The sequence below is a fragment of the Schistocerca cancellata genome, chromosome 1, assembly GCF_023864275.1.
Source record: "Schistocerca cancellata isolate TAMUIC-IGC-003103 chromosome 1, iqSchCanc2.1, whole genome shotgun sequence".
NCBI lineage: Eukaryota > Metazoa > Arthropoda > Insecta > Orthoptera > Acrididae > Schistocerca > Schistocerca cancellata.
Genome location: NC_064626.1, coordinates 868883474 through 868910041, shown reverse-complemented (window position 1 = coordinate 868910041; position 26568 = coordinate 868883474). Strand labels below are relative to the sequence as shown.

The following is a 26568-nucleotide window of genomic DNA, read 5'->3' as shown; positions in this document are numbered from 1 at the left end:
ATTTATAATTTTATTTTGGCATACTTGTATGTTTTACTCCTTCTATCTAAATGTCACCCTGTTTCAAAACATACATTATAAAAATGATTTGCATGCAGATAGGACTGGCAGTGTGTGAGGGTCACTAAATTTTATTTTGATCCACTGAATAATGCCGAAAATTTGTCTTCAGTATCATTTGAAATTGTAAAAATGTTAATTTGATTCAAAAGACACTGTAGGCATTATCTGATGCCATAAGAATGATAAAAGAACCTTCTGCAGCTGACATTTGGCAGTTTTTCAGTGAGTTACAACAGTTCTAGCAAAGTGATGGGAGTGTCAGCAGGTGGTTTGGTCTTACAGCTTCAGATGAGATGTGGCACTGTGTACATTTGAGTCTCAAGGAGTATAATGGGAACGCAGAGGGCAGGAATACTGAAGTGGAGAAAATACATGTTTTATTTTTTTGTGGGAGACAACTAATAGTAGGCAAACATTATTCAGTTCTTGCTTGTTCTTTCAATCCTCATCATTATCTTAAAAACCAAATGAAGCTTGTACCTGCAACTTGGACTAAACAATGACTACAAGACAATTATTTATGTTGATGAAAGTCATGTATTTGAGGAATTTTGAAATTGGGTCTCAAAATGCTAGACCACATATTAAATGTAGGCACAGCTCACAGTCTGATACTGTTTCATACCTTGAAAACCCAAAAATCTTACTCCTTTCTCTGTACAGAGTACTACAGAATGTACGTTTTTGTTGTTGCAGTGGCTACTGAAGTCACATAACTTTCAAAATATATCTATATATTAGCTAATACAGAACTTTCCATTAAACATAATGTATGTTTCTTGAACATTTTATTCTCTCTAAACATACACTGAAAAAAATTCATATCTTTTGTAGGTCATTTAGTACAATAAGTCAACCCACTGCAAACAATGAACATTTTGGCTCTCTTTTCAATAAAATATGAAGAAAAATGATTTCAAATATAATTATTGTGTCACATTCCCTGTAAATACTATGATTTTTCTACATTTAATAGTCACAGATGAAACTTTATGAGAAGATTTAACTAATCTAAGCATCTCTAAAATGATTTACAACAGAATAAATGAATGTATAAAATGGAAGTCATTCCACTTACTTTATGTGCGAGATACCTTGAATCCTCAGAAAAAATAATCTGTGTGATTTTTGATGTGGAATGTTGCTGGCAAGACTCTTGGAGAGGTGCCAAAACTGAAGTATCAAGAAACCAGAGTGAGCCATTGTCAAGACCACATGCAAGAAAGAGGCCTGGCATAAACAGAGATAAAATAATTATTGATATTTTCAAAGATGTAATTAAATAATATCAGTATAAAGCCTCTTCATAATTAGAATAAGTTTGTACTGTTTTAGCTTGGACATCTAAGAAGATTATAATTTGAAACTCATTTTCCTTTTGTGCATAATATCACACATTTGGGCAGATGTCCTTTTTTTATCTGACACTTTTTGTTTCAAGATATGGCTTCAAAGACATTCTTATATATGCCACAAAATATTCATATAATTTTTTTTCAAACATTAGTCACACTGTAACAGTGGAAAAAAGGTTTTTAATGCTTAAAGTCTAACTCACCTGATGGTGCATATTGTAAAGCTGTGATAGCAGAGATGATGCTCATATTATCAGATGTAAATCTTTTACTTTTTAAACATTCTTTGGTTCTGTGATTCCAAAGGAAAAGCTGCCCACAGGAATTCCCAATGCACAAATGTGTTCTGAAAAAGTACTGATATTGCAGTAACTATAAGATACGAAAGAATGAGACACACAATAATTTCAAAATCTTTAAACCAGTTTCAGTACATGAAGTCAAAATGGAACCATGGGGAATTCATAAATTTGTCAGCAATCTCTCCTTTGTGATGAAGGAAATACACTTCACATGATCTGCTATTGTCATCTGTGAAAGTCATAAATAATCTCACGCCAACTTTAGATGTTTCCCTCATTGACCCACACTCATCGGATGACAAAATTACATTATGTCAAGGTGGATACATCAGAGAACTCTTAATGACTGATTACAAGTCAATAAGGATTCAGATGACAACTGGAAGCAAGTTTACTTAACAGCCATCACCATAGAAGACCACACTTATCATCCACGCAGGGCATTGTTTGGAGCTCTGATGTAAAAGGCTGTGTCCACATGACCTGGCATACCTTATACATTTGAAGAGTTAAGCCAATGAAATAACAGTCATAATATTTGTTCACTGGAATGCTGCTAATCAAACACTGCAATATCTCAAGGGACTGATTAACAGGAACACATTACTCTTCTCTGTTTTGGCCTGATGCAGCAACAACGATTCAATAGAAAACAAACCTCTGATGCAAATGTTTTATTAAGAATGATGTATTTCATGCAGTTAGCACATCTTCAGATTATCTCTAATAGGTAACAACATCTTGTTACATAACAGTTTATTCACAAACCTATCTAGCACTGATTGATAGGATAGCTCAACTAAATGTGTGAAGTAAAATGATTGACTTGCCTTAAAGAGTGAAGACCATATTCATTGATACAATGTCATTAAATCACAAACCACATTCATCAAATATGGACATAGGGAAGCCTGAAATGACAAGTGAAAAACCTCTGAGTTGAGGACATAAAATTACAACACTACTAACAAATTAAATCCATACAAACACAGAATTAGGCATCAAAAAAGGAAGTCACTAAACTGTGGCAATATGCAGTGCAAATATATGTTAGCAATCACAGCGATGTATTACAGCGGTAACCAATAATTGGTCTAGCCAATGTATATGCTGAAGCAAGTGGGCAGCAAGAAGATTGAAGTGAAAACAAAAATTGATGATCTGATAGGCACTGATAGAAAATAGGAGCATAAATAAAGTAAATATAAATGAACTAATGATAACATTGAAAATAACTATTTCAGTGAAGTGGCAATATTAAAATGGACCAAAATGTCAGTCTACATGAACAGGAAGAAGGAGGAAAGGATGTAGGGGAGGTGTGAGAGGGAAAAGGATGGGAGATGGTAAACATATGGAGGGAAGGAGGTGGGGAGGAAAAAGGTAAAAAACACAAAGTTTTAAAAAAAATTTGGGATAATGGAAAACCAAACATGAGGCCACACTGGTAGGAGGCAAGTGCAGCAAAAGTGAGAAGCAGACACAACTATCATGAAAGAGGAAGAAAGGAAACTACCTACATTTTGACAAGGCTGACATCATGGTATCACAGAAAATTTGGTTTTAAGTGACCAGTTGATTATTAAGGCTTACGTTTCCTGATTGCTTGAGAAATTTGGTTACACCCAACCCTTTTAAAAGGGTTAATGTTTCTCACCTAGCTACTACATGTATGATCTGGAGAGAATCAAGTGTTGGTTCACAATGGCCACTAGCACTAAGATGTTTGGTGAAAGATAGTTAATTTTTAAAGCACCATCTTTAGTGAGAATGTGCTCCTGAAATCATATCTTCACTTTGTGACCAGTTTGTCCCATATATGTATGAGTGAAGTTGTTGCAAGTTAAGTCTATAGGCTCCTGAGTTGGAAAACAAATACTTGACTGGCAGTTTAATGTGAGCAAGTTGGTACTGGATTCAATCATGGATAGAAATAGAGACTTTAACACCATGGCCTTGAAGGAGGTTGGCAAGTGTGTAAAGTATGTCACTGATAAAAGGTAGGGTGATGTAGATGCAATCAGAAGGAGTTCTCCAAGTATTAGTTGTGTTATCCATATTAGTTGACTTCAAGTAAAATATGTTATCTGTTAAATTCTGACTGTAACCATTAGATTGAGTGATGTATTGTAAGTTAACTAATTTGCACTCTGATGAATTAGGGCTTAAAGTTATGTAGAGCTCCAGATCAATTATTGATGAGAGACAGCTATGTTTATGTGTACTAGCATAATAGGACAATGTGTGTATGGTGGCACCAAGTTTACAGAAAATGTTTAGCACAATGTGGCCCTCTACCAACCTGAGGTTTTAAATCAAGGCAATTGAGTAGTTGATTAGATGCAACTTCATGTGTAAAAGTCAATTTGGGATGCAGATGACAAAACTCTTCTGCAAGTGGGCTCATGTTTGCAACTTGGCAGTCAAAAATAATGAAAAAAGTCATTGTTGTATCTACAATAAAAAAACAAGCATTTCCTCATTGAGAGAGGTTGTTGCATAAAGTATTTATTATCTAGGCTATTAACAGAAATGTCCACAAAACAACCAGATAAGCAATTCCACATTTTGTTTGTATAAACAGTTGTTAAAGGAAAAATAGTTTTATGAAGGAATAATTCTGATGATTGCTACAAGCTCATGAATTCTTCCTTGAATAAGTGACCTACTGTTAATCAGATTATCAGCAATGCTGCTAACGGTTTCAACAACAGGTATATTTGTATATAAATTCTTCTCATCAGGTGAATGTAAAGTGCAAGACAGTGGGGCTGTTTAGCCTCAAAGCCTATTAATGAAAATTTTCCTGTGTCGCACTGATAAACTGCTATCATGCCAAAGAATTGTGGTAACACTTGTAAAATAAATTTAGCAAAGAGTTTTGCTAGATTACCAATGCAATTAACAATTGGGAATAAAGAGAAATTCAGTTTATGTGTCTTTATCTTAGTTGTGAGTAATGGAGCTTTGGGATTCATTATTTTAAGCATCTGCTGATTTACAGCAGTAAAATGTTACTGCAAGCAAGGATACAATTTTGCAATTCTCTGTTGAAAATTTGAGTTGGATCACATTCCACAGGTTTTATATCATTATCATTAAACAACTGCTCAATTTGGGATTTATAAATAACAACTGCTGTGTTGCCTTTACATGCCCCCACTGCGTCATTCTGCTCCTTAAGCTCCTTATTGATTGATTTCACAACTAAATTTTCGCTATTGACATTGTTCGAATTAAGAAATACTCTCAATCAAACCACTGTATTTACAAACTAATTTGAGCATACTCATATTATCATCAAATACAGGATCTAGTGCCAGCTTAGAATCTACAGTTAGAACAGTGGCACATTTGTGATTCATACTGCTTTGATGTTATCTTTTAAGTCCTTATTCAGAAGGGCATTGTGCTGATGATTAAATGTAAATCAGCTGATCCCTCTTTGGCACAAGTGAAAACATCACTCTTAGCTGAAACTTCCTGGCTGATTAAAACTGTGTGCCCGACCGAGACTCGAACTCGGGACCTTTGCCTTTCGCGGACAAGTGCTCTACCAACTGAGCTACCGAAGCACGACTCACGCCCGGTACTCACAGCTTTACTTCTGCCAGTACCTCGTCTCCTACCTTCCAAACTTTACAGAAGCTCTCCTGCGCAGGAGAGCTTCTGTAAAGTTTGGAAGGTAGGAGACGAGGTACTGGCAGAAGTAAAGCTGTGAGTACCGGGCGTGAGTCGTGCTTCGGTAGCTCAGTTGGTAGAGCACTTGTCCGCGAAAGGCAAAGGTCCCGAGTTCGAGTCTCGGTCGGGCACACAGTTTTAATCTGCCAGGAAGTTTCATATCAGCGCACATTCCGCTGCAGAGTGAAAATCTCATTCTGGAAACATCCCCCAGGCTGTGGCTAAGCCATGTCTCCGCAATATCCTTTCTTTCAGGAGTGCTAGTTCTGCTAGGTTTGCAGGAGAGCTTCTGTAAAGTTTGGAAGGTAGGAGACGAGGTACTGGCAGAAGTAAAGCTGTGAGTACCAGGTGTGAGTCATGCTTCGGTAGCTCAGTTGGTAGAGCACTTGCCCGCGAAAGGCAAAGGTCCCGAGTTCGAGTCTCGGTCGGGCACACAGTTTTAATCTGCCAGGAAGTTTCATATCAGCGCACACTCTGCTGCAGAGTGAAAATCTCATTCTGGATCACTCTTAGCTGGTTAACAGGCACACCAAATTTTCTATGATACCATGTTGTCAGCTTTTTCGCTTTTATTTTTGAGAGACTGCCGGGTCTGCTCCATACTTTCGTTGACCTTAGTCTTCCACCACTGTAGCTTCCTGTTTTGTTCTCCCATTACCTTCAATTTTTTTAAGCCTTTGTGTTTCTTACCTTTGTCATCAATTGAAAATTCAATAGCTCCAGAATCAAATCTCACTAGAGAAGAGCTTAATGTGAAAATTTCCAATATTAAAAAAGACTTAGTTGGTGCATTTTCTCAATTGAAAGCTATAGATGAACATCTGGAAAAAGCAGAGAGGAGGGTAGAGGCTTCAGAGTCTAAAATACAATCTTTAGAGACAAAAATAGGGGAAGCAGACAAGGATCTCAGATCTGAGATAGGTGTTGTTGAAGTTAGATGTAAAGGTGCTGTTGGAGATACTAGTAAACAAACTGTAACCTTCATAAATAAGTTAAATGAAAAAATAGACAGCGTTGCCTAAAATGTAGAAGACAAAATTCAGATGAAAGCTGAGATAACAGACTCAAATGTGTCAGACTTATGTAGTGATGTCACTATTATCAAAAAACAAGCACAGCAGTAATAAAATGGGACTTATCTAAAATCATTCTGTAATTAGGAAACCCAAGCTATCCCATTATTCCACTAAAGTGTTTCCCCGGTGACAAGGATTTTCATCCAGTTGATTTTATACAACATTGCCATGACAGTTTTCTCCCTGGTATGAGTGACGAATTAAAAATTAAGTTTATTAAAAGATCGTTAGAAGGAGAAGCCTTGTCATTGGCAAACCAACTTGACAGTAGCAATTTACCCATAGATGAATTTGAAAAGTGTTTCTTGAAAAAGTTTTGGTCTGACACTGAACAGGCAAGGATAAAGAGTGAGTTTTTGAATGGTTCCAATGTACAGGGAGCAGAGAGGGGGTATGAAAGGGTTTTACAAAGACCAGATCATTAAACTTGCACACTTAGACCAACAATTTGATGAATTAACTCAAATAGATGTACTTAAGAGAAGGCTACCAGAAAGAATTCAAATGGAATTAGTTTATGAGCCAGATGATTCTGTAGACTAGTTTCTAAAATATGTGGAAAACTTGTACACAGCCTATAATGGGTTTGGCCAACATAGTACTGATTTCAGGAGCCCAAACTGGAGTAACCACAATCATGATAGATATAACAATAATGGTGAAAATTTTAACCAAGGACATAACAACACCCTGGGAAGGAAGTATAGGAATCCAAATAAGTTTAGAAACTATCAGTATGTGGGACCAAACCATGGGAACCAACAGTTTCATGAGAATAGAAATTCTGGGAAGAGAAGTGGTGATAGGGATTTTGAAAATAGAGGTGGACAGTGGACAAATAATAACCAGTCTCCTCAGCCCCCCCTCCCCCCCCCCCCCCACACACACACACATGAGAGAGGTAATGATAGTAGAGGTGATAGGCTGAACTGAAACCCTCTCCATTGGCGGAAACATTGGTGAACAGTCATTTTTGGCAGTAAACAGAAACATAAAACTTATGCAACACTGATTATGTAAAATCCAGAGAGTCAACACCTATTTCACTATTTTCTGAGCACAAAAGTAATGCAGGAGGATGTTTTTCTGTTTGTAGTCAAAGTTTTTCAATTATACCAAAATGGTACAGTAATGGAATTTTACAAAATGTACAAGTATATCAAATTATATTGAACACCCTGAGTAACCAGTAAACATGTAAGTGTAAAAGGTTGTAAAATTGCAGGAGTAATGAGATTAGTACACAGTGTATACATGATTTCTGGTAAATTTTTTAGTTAGTATATGGTATATATAGCTATTAGTGGAATAGTACACCTGACATATTTAGTGTCTTTCACTAGTTTTCAAAGTGTTTATATAATGTGACAATTGAAAGTACAGTTGCCCAGTGAAATGTATTTGAAAGTAATGAAGTGATTGTAGGGAGTGCTACCTTTCTGATATTTAAGTTGAAGTAATTTGAGTAATGAGTTGTGCAGGCAATGCAATGATTACATACAGTAAAGTAATAAAATAGGAAAATAGTGTAATTTCTGTTTCTATCATTAGAGAAAAGCTATACCAGTTGTGAGGCCAGCTGCTATGTGATATATTTTGTTAGGTTGATTTATTGTGTAATATCAAGCAGGTGATTTTTCTTATGAGATTATTATTATGGAGTATGTAGTGAAGTAATGAGGTGATATTATGAGGACATGAGGTGGAGTTATTATGTTGATGCACTAGGAGATATTTGATGTATTTAATGAAGTATTGATGTAATGCTGAGACTGTAACTAGGTAGGGACTGGTTAGGGAAACTGTCTTTTCTTACTGTGGAGAAAGTTTATGAAAACACACAGTCAGCAAGTTTTGTAATGCAAGTTGTTTTCGATTTGAAGTAACATATGCAAGTAAATACTCAATTATATTTATGCAGAAAGGTTGATTCTACGCGAAGTATGACATCTTTTGCGATTAGGCAACATGTCAGTAATACGCGCACTGAAAAGTGATTAAGCATCTTGTTGGTAATTAATGTGAAGAACGTGACACTTGAAAATAGGAAGTAAACTGGAGAATCTTTTTAGTGAATTAACAACTATAGCTATGCACCACTACATACTTGTATACTGTTGAAAGGTAATGAGAAGTTAAAACTGTTTATTTCTGGACTTATGAAATTTTTTATACTTGCACTGAACTACATAAGGTAAGTCAGGACGACACATCTGAACACTTGATGGTTGATGCATTCAGTACTCAAAAGGTTTTATAAATTAAACCACTTATTGTATCAGACTATATACTTGAAACATAGAACTGTTTCTGAAAATCTAATGAGAGGTGGGAGTTATTTTGTTACTTTTCTGAAAATATGTTGAGATTTAAAACATTGTACCCCAGATGGGAGACTTTATACTGAATTTGTTTTGTTCTTGATGTGCACCAAGTGTTACAACCATACAGTGACTTACTCAAACATGTAATGGTCAACATTTATCTGTACAGAAGTTCTAGTTTTTAAGTGTTTCAACACAATCATATCCCCCACAATGACTTGTAAATATCTTAGTGTTATTACATATTTTCTTTGATGTTTTGTTATTTATGTAACCAACTATGAGTATGGGGGTGATTCTTGAATGATACTAACAGGTACAAGACTACTTTGACTTTGAATACTATACCCATACCCCATAAATTCTGCATAAAATTTTACCATTTTTGTAAAAACCTTGAAGATACTGTCTGATAACTAGTAAAATATGTAAACTAATCTTTGTCTTTGAACTACCTGTACACAGTGCAGAATGCACCATGCAATTTCATGTAGATGTCTATGACACAGAACTCTGAAACAAACAAATCTTATCTTCTTCAAAGTGCGTAAAATATATCAGGAGAATTATTGGAATCTGTGGGCACTTGTTTCCCAAACTTTGATACATAATACCATATGTGTATAGTATATAATTTTGTGTATTACCTAAGTAGACATTTTCCAGTTCTATCTAGTTTTAAGTTAATTTTCAACCAGTAATGGTACGTAAATTGCAGACAACCCCATGATCTAGGGAGGACATTTTCATTTTTGTGCTTAAAGTGTTAGTTACATCACAAGGAGTACATATAAATATGTTATTTCATTGATGTTGTATAGTATCTTAAAAAATGAATTGAATGAAATTGATAGTGAACTTGGCTGTGTGTTTGTTTAAACACACTACATGGTATTCTCAAATGAACTTGAACTTAAATTCTCACAAAGAACTTTTAGTTATGTGATAGATTTTACCGTATGGTATCCCCAATTGAAATTGTGCCATGTAAGCACACCAGACTTATATCTGAACTACTATACACATAATCTAGCATCCTGGAACTGAGTAGTGCTTATGTAGCATACAGAACTTTACCAAATGCCTTGACGTTTTACTAGTGTCTATGCTGTACAAAGTATTTCATGAACCGCATTTACTCGAATCTAAGCCGCACTTTTTTTCCAGTTTTTTTAGTCCAAAAAACTGCCTGCGGCTTAGAATCGAGTGCAGAGTAAACGGAAGTTCTGAAAAATGTTGGTAGGTGCTGCCTCAACTAACTTCTGCCGTCGAATATATGTAGCGCTACACAGGCATGCTTTGCAGGCACAAAGATAAATACTGGCACCAAAACCTCTGTGTCAGTAAATAAATTAAAAGGTAGAAGAATGTAAACATTATGCCATGTATTCTTTCGTGTTTGCTGCTATCTCATTTAAATCGTGTCTGCCTAATAAACTATGAAACTAGAGTGAGACAACAGCAAACGCGGAAGAATATACGTATCATGTCATGTTTATATTTGTATTATTCTTATGCTGTATAGTGATACAGTCAGAAATGAAGCACAACGACTGACTAGATTTTTAAATCTAAGATGACTCTAATTTCTGTGCAGACGGTAATGTACTAAAGAGGCATCTGCAAAGATTTTCAAACAGAGAAAAATTTTTGCTTAACTCTTGTTCAGAACATCTTTAATATGCAGTCTATTATTTGGTTCTTGTTGATCATTATCAACAAAAGCAGCTGTGTAAGTAACAACAAATAGCAGTCTCTTGCCATTGTTTTGCTTATGAGACAATTCCTCTCTTTTTTTTATTGTAAGTGGCAGTAGCGCGCACAAAAGAAAGCCGTGCCGTGAGTGGCGACAGGTCGTAAACACTCATTATCATGATGCGAGAAACAACCCATGACACAGTACAATAATGCGTTTTTAGCTTAGAGTGACGTAAACACCTATAACAAAGAGAACGACACTCATCAGATCAAAGCAAAATAAGCAATCGATTCAAACCAGACGAAGCACGTGAAAAAGGAAAGGTACCCATAGAAATACGGACAGAGCACCTGACACATAGCAATGGCTACTTGCTAAAGCTTAAATGTTAAGCTCACGACTCGAACCAAACTACTGTAGCTGTATCTTCATCCATTCGACCTACAGTGTGTCTCGTGTTACAATGGACCAACTTTGTTTCGATTTGGAGGTGCGGTCTAAAACTTTTCTCTTCCCTTGAATTTCGAATCTCAAATTCCCGATGTGGCTTAGATTCGAGTGCGGCTTAGATTCGAGTAAATATGGTATTGACAGTATAAAATGGTACTGTAAGCCATGGTAGTGTCAAAAAGGCACAGAGGACTTGCTTCTGAGGTGTGGTATCGCATTTTCCAGTAGAAAAATTGGTATCCAAATCTACAATATTGCAAGTGGTATCATATTTTATAGTTATGATGAAAGTAACAGAAAAGATTGTTTTCAAAATAGTGTTAACTTTTCAAAAATTGAATGACTTTAGGAAGTTAAGTGCATAAGAGAACAAATCACTCATCTTATTATTTTCTTCATCCAAGTCCAAATTTACTGAGTGTTGGGTGTTAGTTTTAGTCTTGTTACCCCTAATACATTAATATTTGCTTTACAATTTTGACTTAGTATAAGTATTTTTTCTTTAATATTGCTAATTAGTATCTGTACAAAATTCAACAGCATACCTACATATGACAAAAATCTAAAATATTTTTTGTGAGAAGTAACCTTTTTCTTCAATTTTTTTCTTTTTACCAGCCTTCAACTATTCAGACTTCAGAAGCTTACAATGATATTTCGAAAACACCTGTCTTACTGCAGGTTCTTCTTTTAAAATCTGTAAACATCGTGCACGCCTGCAAGACTTTCTCTCACAGTGGAGTGCGAGAGAGAGTGTGTAACGTGCAATAAGCCATTTATACCATGTATATTCTCAAATTTATAATCTTATCCTTTTTTCGATCTTATTTCAAATGTTTTAAACTCTGACTGTATAATATGTCATGCTAACACAATTAACCCTTGTGATAAAAATAATCATATACGTTATCATAATTGTCCTATTGTGCTGTTTATAATGGTACAGCCTTCTACAGGACTCACATGAAATGTCACATACCATCTTTTTTTCTATGCATCCGGATAGTTATCAGACAATCCAGAGTTTCCTAAGGCCTTGTATGTGCAGGGTGTATGTGTGGACGAGGAAAAAAAATTCCCAGATTTCTCCCGGATTTCCCGGTTAAAAATATACTTTCTCCGGGATGAAAATACATTTTTTCCATGTTAAGTAACAGTATACTTTTCCTCAGAACTGTTAAACTTATCAGTCCTTTCAATGGTAGTGGTTTTATACACTGGCGTAGAATTTCACAGCACTTTAAAAAACGAAACTCAGGGGAGAAAACACGTTTTGGAAAGATGTCTGATATGCAGTAACACGTACACTGCATATTTTTGTATTACAAAAGCATAAATTCGAATTCCACCAAACACCACATGTTACTTTCCGAAAGATTGAGTCAAGATTGCGATGTGCTTTTGTAAGTTACTCGTAGCTCATGTCAAGCGATCTCGCCAGTCGATGACAGCAGATATTCAGAGCATAGGATATGTGATGTAGTCAGTCAAGAGCAACATCACTGTTATGAAGCACGAACACAAATAGGAAAAGGTAATGGTTTAAATTAATATACATAGTATTGCTACAAGAAAAGCAAAGCTTTCACATATAATATTGGTCTCTAAGGTTAATAAGCTGCCAGAGAAGCTATGCTGTCACAAAAAGTTGATTTTTTTGGGCGAGTTACACTTTTAGATCACACAAACGTGCCAGTAAAATTTTTAACAATGACATAAAAGTCTGATGTTTTGGGCTCAAATATATTCTAAATGGTCATCCTCAAAGATCTGATTTTTGAATGAGAGTCAAACGCTCTGCGATTTTAGAAATGCATCGGACGTTCGAGCACAGAGTTCATCTTGCGAAATATAAAATTTTCTTTGAAAGTAACACTTTTCAAACAACTATTCAGAATATTTTCCCGCAACCTGTTAGAAATAGATTCGTTTCAGCAGCTGCCAGAGAGCGCCAGGTAACAGGGGTCGCCACGCTTGCGCAGCTACGATGACACAGGAAGTCTGTACATTGGTATGTATAAAACATTAAAAGATCTTGCATTATGTCATAAAAGAAACAAGACATGGGAATTTTGTGAACCATACTAAAATGCCTAATTTGGCTTAAAGCGCACATTCATATGTCCAGATTCAGATGTAAATTTTCTTGGAGTACCAGTACTGTACTATCTCATGTTTGGTTCTTTATTATGGCATAATGCCATACATGCTAGTAGATGAAAACATGAACTTTAAATGCTGCGAACAGTTGAAACTAGCCAATAGTGCTGAATTAAACATTTCGTTTCAAATAAATTGGCTGCAACAAACCGACAAAAATAACTTCACTGTTCTGCAAGGCGATTAACGCTAGACTGTCAAAAAGGTGGAAACAAAATACAATCTGAAACTAATAACATATTTTACCCTTCTGTAATTATGTGAATGTATTTTAATTCACTTGATAGCTCCCAGTCACAGAAATCCGTTTTGTTTTCATTTGATGTGAAAGCAATAAACAAAGAGGAAACAGCAAAATCACTTAACGTAAACACGGGTCACGTGGAGGCTACCATCTCCCACTACAACTCAGATTGCTTTGTGCATCAGCCCCGGATCTACAATATTTCCAGACCAGGGCAATATTAAATAGTGACACTCCCCTCCCTCGAGCATTTGAGGTAGCACGCCAAAAATTTAAAAAATCGACTTTTCAAAGATATCTTCATATTAAGCACTCATCTTTCTGATGAGTCTGTTACATAAAACGTATATGTTCGAGGAAACGTAATACATGTTATTTGGTCTTAAGTGTGCCAAAGGGCAGTGCCACGCCTCTTCACACAGCATTCTTCCATCAAACGTCTCTGCATTTCGCTCTGTGGAATTCAAACATGCAATATTTTGTAAAGGGACCATCAAACTATATTCAGGCAAGTGGAAATTAAAATGTCCTGTGGTGCCTCTCCTGCTCCCAGTCGGCAAGTTTGACATCCTGCCCCTCTTGTAAAAAATCTTGCAATTAATACTGGATGGGATTATTTGTAACCGGCAGAAAAAGAGCTCTTCAGAAAATTTGCAGTCTTTACTGCTTGTTAGTTAATAACTGTTTTGTGTGACATAAAATTAAATATAGGATACATAAAATGAATAAAAACAAGAGACAAGCAAGACAGTACACATTTCTTCAATCCTTAAGTCCTAGCTTTTTTTTCGCTCTAATCTTGCCACAGATTTATATGGTGTACTTTCCTTTCTGGGAAAGAATCTATTACCTCATCAAAGTTCGTCAACATTTTGCTACATGAAAAAACGAAATGTCGTTGTCTAATACTAGAAACTTTGTTAATACAAATAGTACCCAAGACTGGTGTGGTTTCTCAATCTTATTATGTGCATTTTGTCACTGTCTGCTAGATAAAACGAAATAGGCCTGGCTAATATTGCAGCAATTGTTACACACACCAAATAAACGAGAGTGTTTTGGCATAAACGGTTATTTTTATAACACGACAGAATATAATTCACGGAGTACCAATATCAAATGTCATTAGGCCTACTACAAGCAAAAAGGTTTATGTTAGGAAACAGTTTCACATTTCATTCATACTCTCTAGCTTCTGAAGCATGATATCGAAAAGTAGTAGTACGAAATTTTTATATACACTTTGAATCATCATATTCTTCCGTATTTTGTGTGAGTCCCCTTTTCTTCTCCTTCCTCGTTCTAACAGACAACCTTGTCATCACTAACTCTGTAACTATTCCTGCCACTGTCAAAACTTTTTCTCTGGTTAAATTCACTAACTCTGCCACAATCACCGGTTTAGTTATCCCGCATTTATTTTCTGGTTAGGCGGTATTACGTGTTCATACAACATGTTTACCGCATGACTCCCATAACAGAACTTTAGTGGCTGCTAGATGGGGACTGTATAACTGGTCCTTAGTAGTGTAGCGGTCTAGCCAAAAATTTTGTGTCAAAATTTCATTTCCTTGGATACTCAGAGAAGACAATACATAATCTTTGTTGCCTGTTATTCCTGTTAGTCATTTATTTCCACCCTGGTAGTCTGAATCTATGGAATTTGCTAGTAATTATAATAATGCTGATCATTTGCAAACCCACTCAACCACATAAACAGTGATTGCCATTCACCCATTCGGCTCTATTCACTCATTTGTATAGCCCCATCCTCTTTTGTCTGTAGGAAAGTATTTCTAGATGCGACGGGGATTCTCCTGGCAGAGACATCACGTACACTATGTACGCATTCAAAAATCAACTTACGATTCATTCAGAAATCAACTTAGAAATTGATCAAAAATGTTAAAAAACCAAAAGGGATGTGTTAAAAATCATATGAGTAAATGTGCACTGGATGCTAGGTGCTTTGTGAAACAAGGTCTTTTTCCTCCCTTGAAACTACCACCCGGGGTAGATACCCCGTTTGCCCTCGCCCCCTACCCCTAGTTCCGGGTACCGGGCCTGTTGCGCATACATGAATCTGGCAGCTTAGGCACACCAGTATAATTTTTCTGGATAGTATCTGGCTGCTTGCTGCTATTGCTTATACAGCTAACTGTCACACTTCTGTAGCCAGAAGCGGGAGGAGGTACTTCTCATATGCGACTCAACTGTACCTGTGCACAAGCTCTCTTGCAACCACTCAAACGAATCTAAGGTAAACAGTTGTGACGTCACGCACAACGGAGGCAATTTGTTGTTATGAAACATTACATAGTCTTCCTAAAGCCTTTGACACATCTTACTATTGGCAGACGCTTGTATGACTGTGTTTTGTAGTTGTATTTTGTGCATTTCTTTTGCAATTTAAGTTTTATATTGGCTTTTTTCTCTCGTTTGTGTTTTATTGCTGCAGTATTATTCTGCAGTAGCGATATACAGTAAAATTCTTCGTTAGAGTATTGGTTCTTACCAGTCAAATTTACTAAATTTAACTGAAAACTAAAACAGTGAAAACTTCCGGAATTCTAAGAAATTCCCGTGTTTTTCCCGGTAGTCTCGGGTCATATACATCCTGATGTGGGTCTATATGTATATCATTCTGTACTATTTGATAAAAACCTTGATACTCATTGGGAAGGCATGTGGAATGTTCTAGAAAGATGTGCATTGTCATAATTATTGGTGGATTGTTGTCATTGATAAAATTATGTACATATATTAAATTTGTATGGAGTGTAACCACGTATGGAAGTGAAACATGGACGATAAATAGTTTAGACAAGAGGAGAATAGAAGCTTTCAAAATGTGGTGCTACAGAAGAATGCTGAAGAGTAGATGGGTAGATCACATAACTAATGAGTAGGTGTTGAATAGGATTGGGGAAAAGAGAAGTTTGTGGCACAACTTGACTAGAAGAAGGGATCGGTTGGTAGGACATGTTCTGAGGCATCAAGGGATCACCAATTTAGTATTGGAGGGCAGCGTAGAGGGTAAAAATCGTAGAGGGAGACCAAGAGATGAATACACCAAGCAGATTCAGAAGGATGTAGGTTGCAGTAGGTACTGGAAGATGAAGAAGCTTGCACAGGATAGAGTAGCATGGAGAGCTGCATCAAACCAGTCCCAGAACTGAAGACAACAACAACAACAACAACAACAATACTAAATTAAGTAAGTAAAAGAGAAATTGAAGTAATAAGTCCTTACCAATAAATAACATGAGACTGCAGAGATGTTAGCATGAAAAAATCTATGCTTCTAATTAACAAAATGGTAATCTAAAGATCGAGTAATAGAAAACATCTCTATCTTGAGAATCAGCTTTAAGGTTATTTCCAAGCAACGTATTTTCATTTGTCGTTTATTTTTATGTCTTCCCCTGCAATTAATAGTCCTTGTAATTACATTTTTAATTATCTCTCTAATTGTTTACATCTTGCAGTTTCCCAATTTCAGAATTTGAGGCCTTATTTGTAACTTTCTCGTATGTGGTCGGATAAAGCACAAGATTTGTAATGGTGTTGAATGTTAGGAATCCAAACTGTAATTAATTATGTAACTAAAATAATGTTAGACACATTACTGTAATTAAAGTTCAGAATGATTTTCTAATGGAAAACTAAAGATATTACTAGAAAAGATTGTTATTCAAATATTGTATTTTATACTTTATTCGGATGTAACATCAGTTTCTTTAGATTTTGTAAACTTTAACTGTAACACTGAAATTGTAAAAATTTAATAATGGCCTATTTTGGAAGCTACTGTTAAAATTCTATATAAAGAAATGCAGCGATGCTGTGACAAGTCAGTTTTGAAGTTACTTTTGGAAGTCAAACAGATCAGTGAAGTCTGTCAATGTTTTGTTTACATGACAAGTGTGCAGTTCCGATGTCAATTAATGTGAATAAATTTTGTTAAGCATGAAAATTTTGCATTCATTCATTGGACCAGGCAGAAGAAACTTCAGTTAAGTAACATTCAACATGAATCATTACATGTTGAGCACATTTCATTTTCTGTAAATAATTTTTGTAAAAGGTTTTTTGGAGTTGGAAGGAAATGTGATGTATTTCGCTGAGTGAACATACTGGCTGGTTCACCGGACCTCGACACAAATCCACCGGGCGGATTCACGCCGGGGACCAGGCACTCCTTCCCACCCGGAAATCCGTGCGTTAGACCACATGGCCAACCAGGCAGGCCATGTAAGCAGTTAGCTACTGCTCTTTCATCAACAGAAACTGAATGCATGTACTTCACTGAAGTAGCAAAGAACCCACGACAATCAGTCTGCTGGAATTTTAGCACACAACCCAGTAAAAGACAAAGCAAATTCACATAAAGTTTCCTTTTATATGTCAAGAACTTTCAGCATATTCACTTCACTCTCCAGTAATATCATGGTTGTTAAAAGTGAGGAGGCACGTTAAGAATTATATTGTTACCTCAATGTACTTTCTTTGGTATTCACAGATGTTTCTATATTTGATTAGTTTTGTCTTTCGTTATGTTTGTTACAGAATGAGCTTTGGGTTATTTCTGTTTATCCTTGTGGACAGTAAACATGTATAATAAAGATTTTCAGTAATAACATGTCCTGTTTGCAAATTCATGAACTCCCCAGCATATTATAGCACATAAATTAAAGTCATGTATTTGTTGCATTAGCTGTGTTTGGACTATTTTCACAAGGATATGGAATATGTATTTTATCTTCTTAATCGGATACAGAAGTTTATACAAGCTAGTGTAAGTAACACACAGAGGACTGCCAAATCATTTGCCTAAACCTGTAAGTGACAAAATGTCTTATTAAATCCAACAATGAAATACATGCCAGCTTGTTCTCTTTGGATGTATTAATCAATAAAACTGTTCAAGTTAGTATGTGCAACAATTGCAGCGGAGCTAGTATACGAGAGGCTGGTATATGGTATGACTAAGACACACAGTCCTCATTCCTTTACAACCTCAATACCTCTCCAAACAACTTCCTGCATCCTCAACCCAGCATATTACCTTCCTGGATGTTGACCTCCTCCTCTCTGAAGGCTCCATCCACGTGTCTATCTGTCCACATAAAACCTAGCAACCATCAACAATACCTGGATTTTGACAGCTCCCATCCCTTCCACACCTTAAACTTTCTCCCCTAGAGCCTGGCCACCCATGGATGACGTATCTACATTGACAGAAACTCCCTTGCCCAATATACTGTAGGTATCACAAAGGCCTTCTCAGAGAGGCACTATTCCCCAGACATAGTCTGCAAACAGATTTCTCATGCCATAACCCCACATCCTAATCATGCAGGTAGAAAGGAGAGTCCCCTTTATCACCCATAACCAACTCAGAGAGGAACAATTGACCAAATCCTTCACCAGAGTTTTGATTGTCTATCATCTTGACCTGAAACAAGGAACATGCAACCTAATGCAACCTAAGAACTTTCCTACCCCTCCTAAAGTGGTGTTCCTTCATCCACACAAGCTGCACAACATCCTATTCCATCCCTATGCCACTCCCAATCCCAAGGCATTTCCACAGGGATATGATCCCTGTGGAAGACACAGGTGTAAGACCTGCCAAATCCACCCACCCTGCACTTCCTATTCCAGTCATGTCAAAGGCTTGTCATGCGCCATCAGAGGCCAGGCCACTTGTGAAAGGAACCTTGTTATATTCTGCTCTGCTGCAATCATTGCAGAACTTTTTATATTGGTATGACTACCAACCAGCTGTCAGTGAACCCTATAGCACAACAGGCACCTGAACATAAGATGCTTGATTCCAATTGCAGTTTCACAACACAGACCATCTGTATTCTCCCCTACATCACCAGCTATCTGATCTGTATAGATGGAAGATATTCTTACTGTACATTCTTGGCTTCTGAAATTACCCCAAGCTCAACCTTCAGTAACCTACAGTTCCCACACCTTCTACTCAACAGTTTCCACCTGATCTGTCTTACACCTCCTCCAAATTCACATCCCCTCATCCCCACTGTGCATAGTTCTCTGCCAATTTACTAACTGCTCTTTTTCCCCTTCTCTGACCCTCTCCTTTTTCACTCCTCATTTCCCTCCCCACTCCACCACCCGCCCTTGTAACTCTGCTTCTGGCAGCTTTGTCCTGCTACCATCAAGTCCCTGCATGCTACACCAGGTATCACAGACTCCTCTTCCCCCAACCATATTCTGCTATCCCTGCCACTTTCCCATCCTCCCTGTATTGCTGCTCATGTTTGAAGTGACACCACTGCATTCTGATCAGAGTGACTGGAGATGAGATAGTGGGCTTGTATGCATGATACATGCTTACCTGTGAGAAAGTGTGTTTGTTTGCTTTTCTGAAGAAGGCTCTGACTGAAAGCTAAACATTTAACAGTCTTTTTGTTGTGCCTGTCTACAACTGAATGTATCATCTATACAATGAGTAGCAATCTATCCCTTTAATAATAACAAAAATATTATGAAAAGGATAGTCTGCTACTCTCTGTAATGATGACATGTTGAGTTGCAGACAGGCACTACTTTCAGCCAATGCATTCTTCAGAAAAGAAAAAAAAAACACACACATTCACACAAGCAAGCATATGTCACACATACAAGAGTGCTATCTCCAGCCACTCAATCTAGAAAGCAACCAAAACACATCATGTGGGAGGAAAAATCTGGATAGGGGCTGGGAAGGGAAAGGGGAAGGGATAGTAGGGTGTGGATGGGGTAAAAAGAATCAGCTCTGCCTGGCGGAGCATGCTGGCACTTGAGATGGCAGTATAAAAGCTGCAAAGCTGCTGCCAGGTGCAGAGTCATGAGGCTGGGGAAGAAGGTAGTGGCAGGGGAGGGGGGATCAGAAAGGAGAAGAGCAGACAAAGGGAAAAGCTCAATGGGTGCACTGGCAGAGAGAAGTGCAAAATGTGGGTGAGAAGGTGACAGGACAGGTGGGTGGAGGGTGTGAGGACAGTAGGTTACTTTAGGTTAAGGCTGGAATGGTTTCTGGGGCAGAGAAGGTGCCGTAAGGATAACTCCCACCTGTGCAGTTTCGAAAAGCTAGTGGTGGCACGAGAGGATCCAGAGATTCCTGGTTGTGAAGCAGCCACTGTAATTAAGCATGTCACATTCACATGCATGTAGTGCCACAAGTTCTGCCTGCTCTTGGCCTCACTTTGGCAGTGGCCATTTATCCTGATGGACAGATGGTTGGTAGTCATACCAATATAAAAAGCTGTGCAATGATTGCAGCAGGGGTAGTACATGCCATGTCTGCTTTCACAGGTAGCTTGGCCTCTGATGGTATAGGGAAAACATGTGAAGATGTGTAACAGTCTTGGGGGAAGGAGGGATATGGCAGAGTCATTCCATGTCAAATCGTGCAGGTCATGTTACCCATCATCTCAAATTTTCACGAAACTTTACACATTTGCTTGTACTTATAACATAAGAACTTAGGCAAAATTTTTTGTTCTCAGACTAAAACTTATTTTACAGCAAATTTTAAATGTAGTGATATTCTGTTAACTGGGCTCTGCAAGAATGCCAATGCAAAAGGCACTTATCTACATAAATGCCCATCACTTAGGTGTTTATGAAGCTTTTGATTTGGATTTTTTTCATACATTACAAGAAGCACATACTTAACAGAAATTTAATTATTCAAGGAGTAAAGTTACAAAGAACAATACAAAAAATTAGTATGTGTCACTTTCCAATTTCTGGAAAAAGTACAGACACATTGATAAATGGCGACATCACATTTCTTCAACTTGGTGGGAACTTATAATTGGTCTTAAATAATTTTCAAGACAGCACACATTGTAATAAAATAAAATTATTAATGGATTTTCTGCAGACAGACACAGAAATAAATCTGAAATCACAATACTTTGTGTTGTGATGGAAAAAAAAAAAAATTCTAAGTAAGATCATCCATACCTGACACCCACTGCTTCAAATTTTTGTGAAACTTTTTCTGCTTGTTACTTTCTGCATGGTAATAGTCAATGCAAAATTTCTCCATGTACTTTATGTAGTTTGAAGGGGAAAAAAAGGGATCTTTTTTACAAATGTAAATGCCGCAAATGAAGTTTCTCATTTGGTTTGCATTACTTCAGACAGAAATATTAATAACAATAACAAAAAGTATCTTATTTTCAACACACCACTGTCATATTTCCCCAGATGTCAGGGAAGAGACCTATCTTTATCAGAAAAAAAATTAGTAACTTTTCTTGACTTATGGGGATAAACACACATCAAAAAAACTTTTGCATCACCTTTCTTCCGGGAGTTCCAGAACCTGTGCAGAAAATTGGAATAGAGATCAACATAAACATGATTTCCATCCTTTCTATTGCTCATGAAAATCACACATTGCATGTTGTACCACCATACAAAGAGACCTTCAGAGTTGGTGATCCAGATTGCTGAACACACCAGTACCTCTAATACCCAATAGCACATCCTCTTGCATTGACACATCCCTGTATTCGTCATGACATACTCTCCACAAGTTCATCAAGGCACTGTTGGTCCAGATTGTCCCACTCCTCAACAGCGATTCAGCGTAGATCACTCAGGGTGGTTGGTGAGTCACATCATCCATAAACAGCCCTTTTCAGTCTATCCCAGGCATGTTTGATAAGGTTCATGTCTGGAGAACATTCTGGCCAGTCTACTTGAGCAATGTCGTTTTCCTGAAGGAAATCCTTCATAAAATGTGCATGATGAGGGTGCGAACTGTCATCCATAAAGATGAATCCCTTGCCAATATGCTTCCAATACTGTTGCACTATCAGTCAGAGGATGGCATTCACGTATCATACAGCCATTATGGTGCCTTCCATGACCACCAGCGGCGTACGTCGGCCCCACATAATGCCATCCCAAAACAGCAGGGAACCTCCACCTTGCTGCACTCGCAGGACAGGGTGTCTAAGGTGTTCAGCCTGACCGGACTGCCTCCAAACACGCCTCTGACGATTGTCTGCTTGAAGGCATATGCGACACTCATCAGTGAAGAGAACATGATGCCAATCCTGAAAGGTCCATTTGGCAAGTTGTTGGGCCCATGTGTACCATTCTGCATAGTGTCGTGGTGGCAAAGATGGACTTCACCATGGATGTTGGGAGCGAAGTTGCGCATCATGCAGCCTATTGCGCATAGTTTGGGTCATAACATGACGTCCTGTGGCTGCATGAAAAACATTATTCAACATGGTGGCATTGCCGTCTTGGTTTCTCCGAGCTATAATTCAGAGGTAGTGGTCATCCACTTTAATAGTAGCCCTTGGGCAGCCCAAGTGAAGCATGTCATTGACAGTTCCTGTCTCTCTTTACCTCCTCCATGTCCAAAGAACATTGCTTTGGTTCACTCCGAGATGCTTGGGCACTTCCCCTGTTGAGAGCCCTTCCTGGCACAAAGTAACAATGTGCACGCAATCAAGCTGCGGTATTGACCATCTAGGCTTGGTTGAACTACAGACAACATAAGTCGCATAAGCCGAGTACCTCCTTCTTGGTGGAATGACTGGAACTGATCAGCTGTCGGATCCCCTCAATCTAATAGGCACTGCTCATACATGGTTGTTTACATCTTCGGGTGGGTTTAGTGACATCTCTGACAGTCAAAGGGACTGTGTCTGTGATACAAGATGCACAGTCAACGTCTATCTTTAGGAGTTCTGGGAACCAGGTTGTTGCAAAAGTTTCTTTGATGTGTGTAAAAAATCAACATAAACTCTTGTGGTCCATGCAATAATTTTTAAATGTGTAAAACATCTTCTGACAGTTGATACAAGATTTATTTTTATCAAAACTCTGATACTATTTAAAAAAAAAAGAAGCACCCTGAGTTTTGATAGATATTGGATGTTCATTTAACGTATATCACATCATTGTTCAGAAGATCATTCAAATCAAATTATGTAAACTGACAACCTATAGTAAGGTTGCCTCATGAAATAACAGAGCAAAAAGTTATAAATGCAATTGAAATATTTTCATTACATGGGTTAACTTTATTTAGGGTGTCAAATTAGCATCTTCAAACAACAATTATTGTAGCCACACTAGTGTCAATTTAACCCTTTTGCAGCTACGGGCGTACATGTATGCCCGGCAGGTAGAAAGGCCAGATGGCTAAGGCCATAGATGTATGCCCAGTGGGCGGGAAGTCCAGATAGCTACGGGCATTCGTGTACGCCCGGCAGGCGGAACATCCAGATAGCTAATGGCTATCAAATATGCCCGAGCTTGGGAGCAGCTAAATGTACACAATAGAACAGCTAATCAATGTTTTCTGCATTTCTGACTACAGTGTCATTATCTGGTCTTCTTTGTAATGTAGGAAAGCACTTTAGTTTTCACCTCCTCTGGGCCCTTTTTGCTTACGAGTCTAACATTTGGCCAGTCCTCTTTTCGCTTTGATGAGACAACAGAGTTCACATGTGCAGCCTTTGCCACCTCTGAATGCAATTTATAGCACAAGGAAATTACAAATATTCTTATGAATAGTAAAGACGAAGATTGTAGTGATATTTCAGAACTTTCTTCTGACAAAGAGTTGGACGTGTCTGGATGAATTGCTGAATCCTCGACATCATGAACAGAAGATTCTTGCTCTGAAGATGGAAAAGAAGTTGATGTAAGTAAAACTTTGTCAGGAAAAAGAAAGTATGACTGGATGGAGAATCATCCAGTGATGAAACGACACCATTTTGTCAATACATTTAGCAGGTTAAAAGCAGACTTTAAAGAGTCAGCAAGTAATTTAGATTTTTTTTTTTTTTTTTTTTTTTTTTTTTTTTTTTTTTTTTTTTTTTTTTTTACTTCATGTCCATGGAATTCATTTCTGTCATCTGTACACATATCAATAATTATTACAAATTTATTACTGAAACAATGACGACAGTATCCATGAGATTAGCACACTGGAAGCACATACAGCCAGCAGAATTTTATTGCTTCCTAGCATGTTTTCTGCTTAAGCCTAGAAGTAAAAAGTTAGAAGTGAATGAATATTGGTTGAAAGAGTCTTTGCTGCAAACACTAATATTTTCTGACATAATGGCCAGGGACTTGTACAAGTTGATCCTGCATTTATTGCACTAAGGTGACAATCCCACCGCATCTCAAGATATTCTTGTAAAAATTTGTTTCATTGTAGATCACACAAAAAATAAACTCCACGTGGCTGTAATACCCTTTGAAAACCTAGTGATTGACGAAAGTCTGCTACTTTTCAAAGGAAAGCTCAGATTTAAGGAGTATATACCAAATAAACATAGCCATTTTGACATTAAAATTTGTGTCCTTTGTGACATACAAGCCCAAGATATTTTGGATTATATTGTCTACACTGGTGCCACCACAGAAATAGAATCTTGAAATGCTGATTGGGAAAAATCAGGCGATGTTGTTGTCAGTTTGCTATTGGAATACCTCAACAAAGGTCATATCATTTATTTAGACAGTTGGTATTCGAGACCCGAATTACTCTGGTGGCTCCATGATAAACATACAAATGCCATCGGAACAGTATGCAAAAATAAGAAACATCTACCACCATTGTCAGGCAAGCTGAATAATGGGGAAATACAGTTCAAGTCCTGTGGAACATTAATCGCACTAAAATGGATGGACAAGAATGAAGTCATGATGCTTTCTACCATAAATGGATCAGAGGTTGTGGAGACAGAGAAATAAGAACATAGAACATGCCAAAACAAATTGAAATCTACCCGTGTTGTCAGGTATAACAACTCAATGGGTGCAGCTTATAAGACAGACATGCTGTTATCTTCTGTACAGTGCTATCTGAAAGACAGTGAAATGGTACAACAAAGTATTCTTTCATTTGACTGACTTGTTTGTGCTTAATGCAAAAACTATTTTTTGAAATACAAAAGCAACAGAAAGTACCACTAACGAAATACCATTTGGAAATACTGCATCAGTTGATTGATAATTTTCATAGTCAAATGTGTAAAAGTGTGATCCAATGGAAAACCAAAGAAGAAAGCTATTTCCAACTGCAGATTAAAGATGGTCACTATCCAGGGTGAGGAAGAAGAAGGTAGGCGATTACTACATGGTTTCATACTGTGGAGAATCGACTTTAGGCTTTAATTACAAATGAAGCCATGGGCCTATCACAAAATGAGTTATCCAGATATATTCTTTGTTTAACTCTGAGTCCGGATACATGACACAATTTGGTTTTAAATTTCTGTAATGATTTTTACTTAAGATAGTGTCAAGAATTGTCTGAGAGTTGGGTGTTTTTGCTGTGCACTACTCACTTTAAAACTATATATCTTGAAACACATTTGTTCCATGTTAATGAAATTGTAATATGTTGTAGACACGTACATCCATGGTGTAAGTCTCAGGTTACAGGAATTACTACTAAAAAATTTCGATCATTTTTTAAACCAACTGTTTTTCAACCCATAATAAACATATAACTGATAGTGTTGGTTAGTTTCAAAACTCTCTTTCATGGTTATCAGAAACTAAAACCACTGTGACCATACAGGGTATACTGTTTTTAGGAAGATCGTTACTGAACAATGGTTCTGTGCATGCCGGAACGTGCGGGAAGCCTGCAGTGGCCATAGTCTACAGCAACCCCAGGGCTGAGTCTGTCGCCTGCCCGGCCAAGTGCACGCTGCATTTCCTCCCGTCAGCAGGCCGGGCAGCCAGGACACTTGGCCCCTTTAACTGCAAAAGGTTTAAAATGTACATGTTCAGCATTGATGATCCCTGAAACTACCAATGAAAATCTTAAGAGCATCTCTGTTTTCAATCCACTGTGACTGAATATATCCTGTCAACTTCTATCTTTTACACTAAAGTAAGACATTCTACCTAAAGATTTTGATTTAATTACACCAAGAGGACATAAAATGTTTTCCAGAGGCACAAAACAAGTCTTGCCTCTCAGATGAAAGGAATGACACTGCTGGTCCAGGTGGGCGGAGAAAAATTAGTTCAACATCTCCTTCTTCATCACATACATTTCTGATGAAGGCATATGCAGCTGCTACAAAAGAATTTTGTTGAGTACAAGTACATGTCCATTGTGGGCATTTTCATTGAATGAAAAAATCAAGGAAGGCTTTTCAGGTGAAGTTACTCATCTAATCTTTAAAGAATCACAA

The 26568-nt window shown here is 37.4% G+C and overlaps 1 protein-coding gene across 1 annotated transcript in view; it reads right to left on the bottom strand.

Annotated features, from left to right (window-relative positions):
* LOC126189843 (cilia- and flagella-associated protein 251-like) overlaps positions 1–26568 on the bottom strand; it is a 794634-nt gene that overhangs the window by 377125 nt on the left and 390941 nt on the right. Inside the window, exons 13-14 of the mRNA XM_049930974.1 lie at positions 1622–1764; positions 1142–1293 (exon numbers count right to left, since the gene is read on the bottom strand). Coding sequence (XP_049786931.1) covers positions 1142–1293; positions 1622–1764 — 295 coding nt within the window. The remainder of the gene's footprint in view (positions 1–1141; positions 1294–1621; positions 1765–26568) is intronic.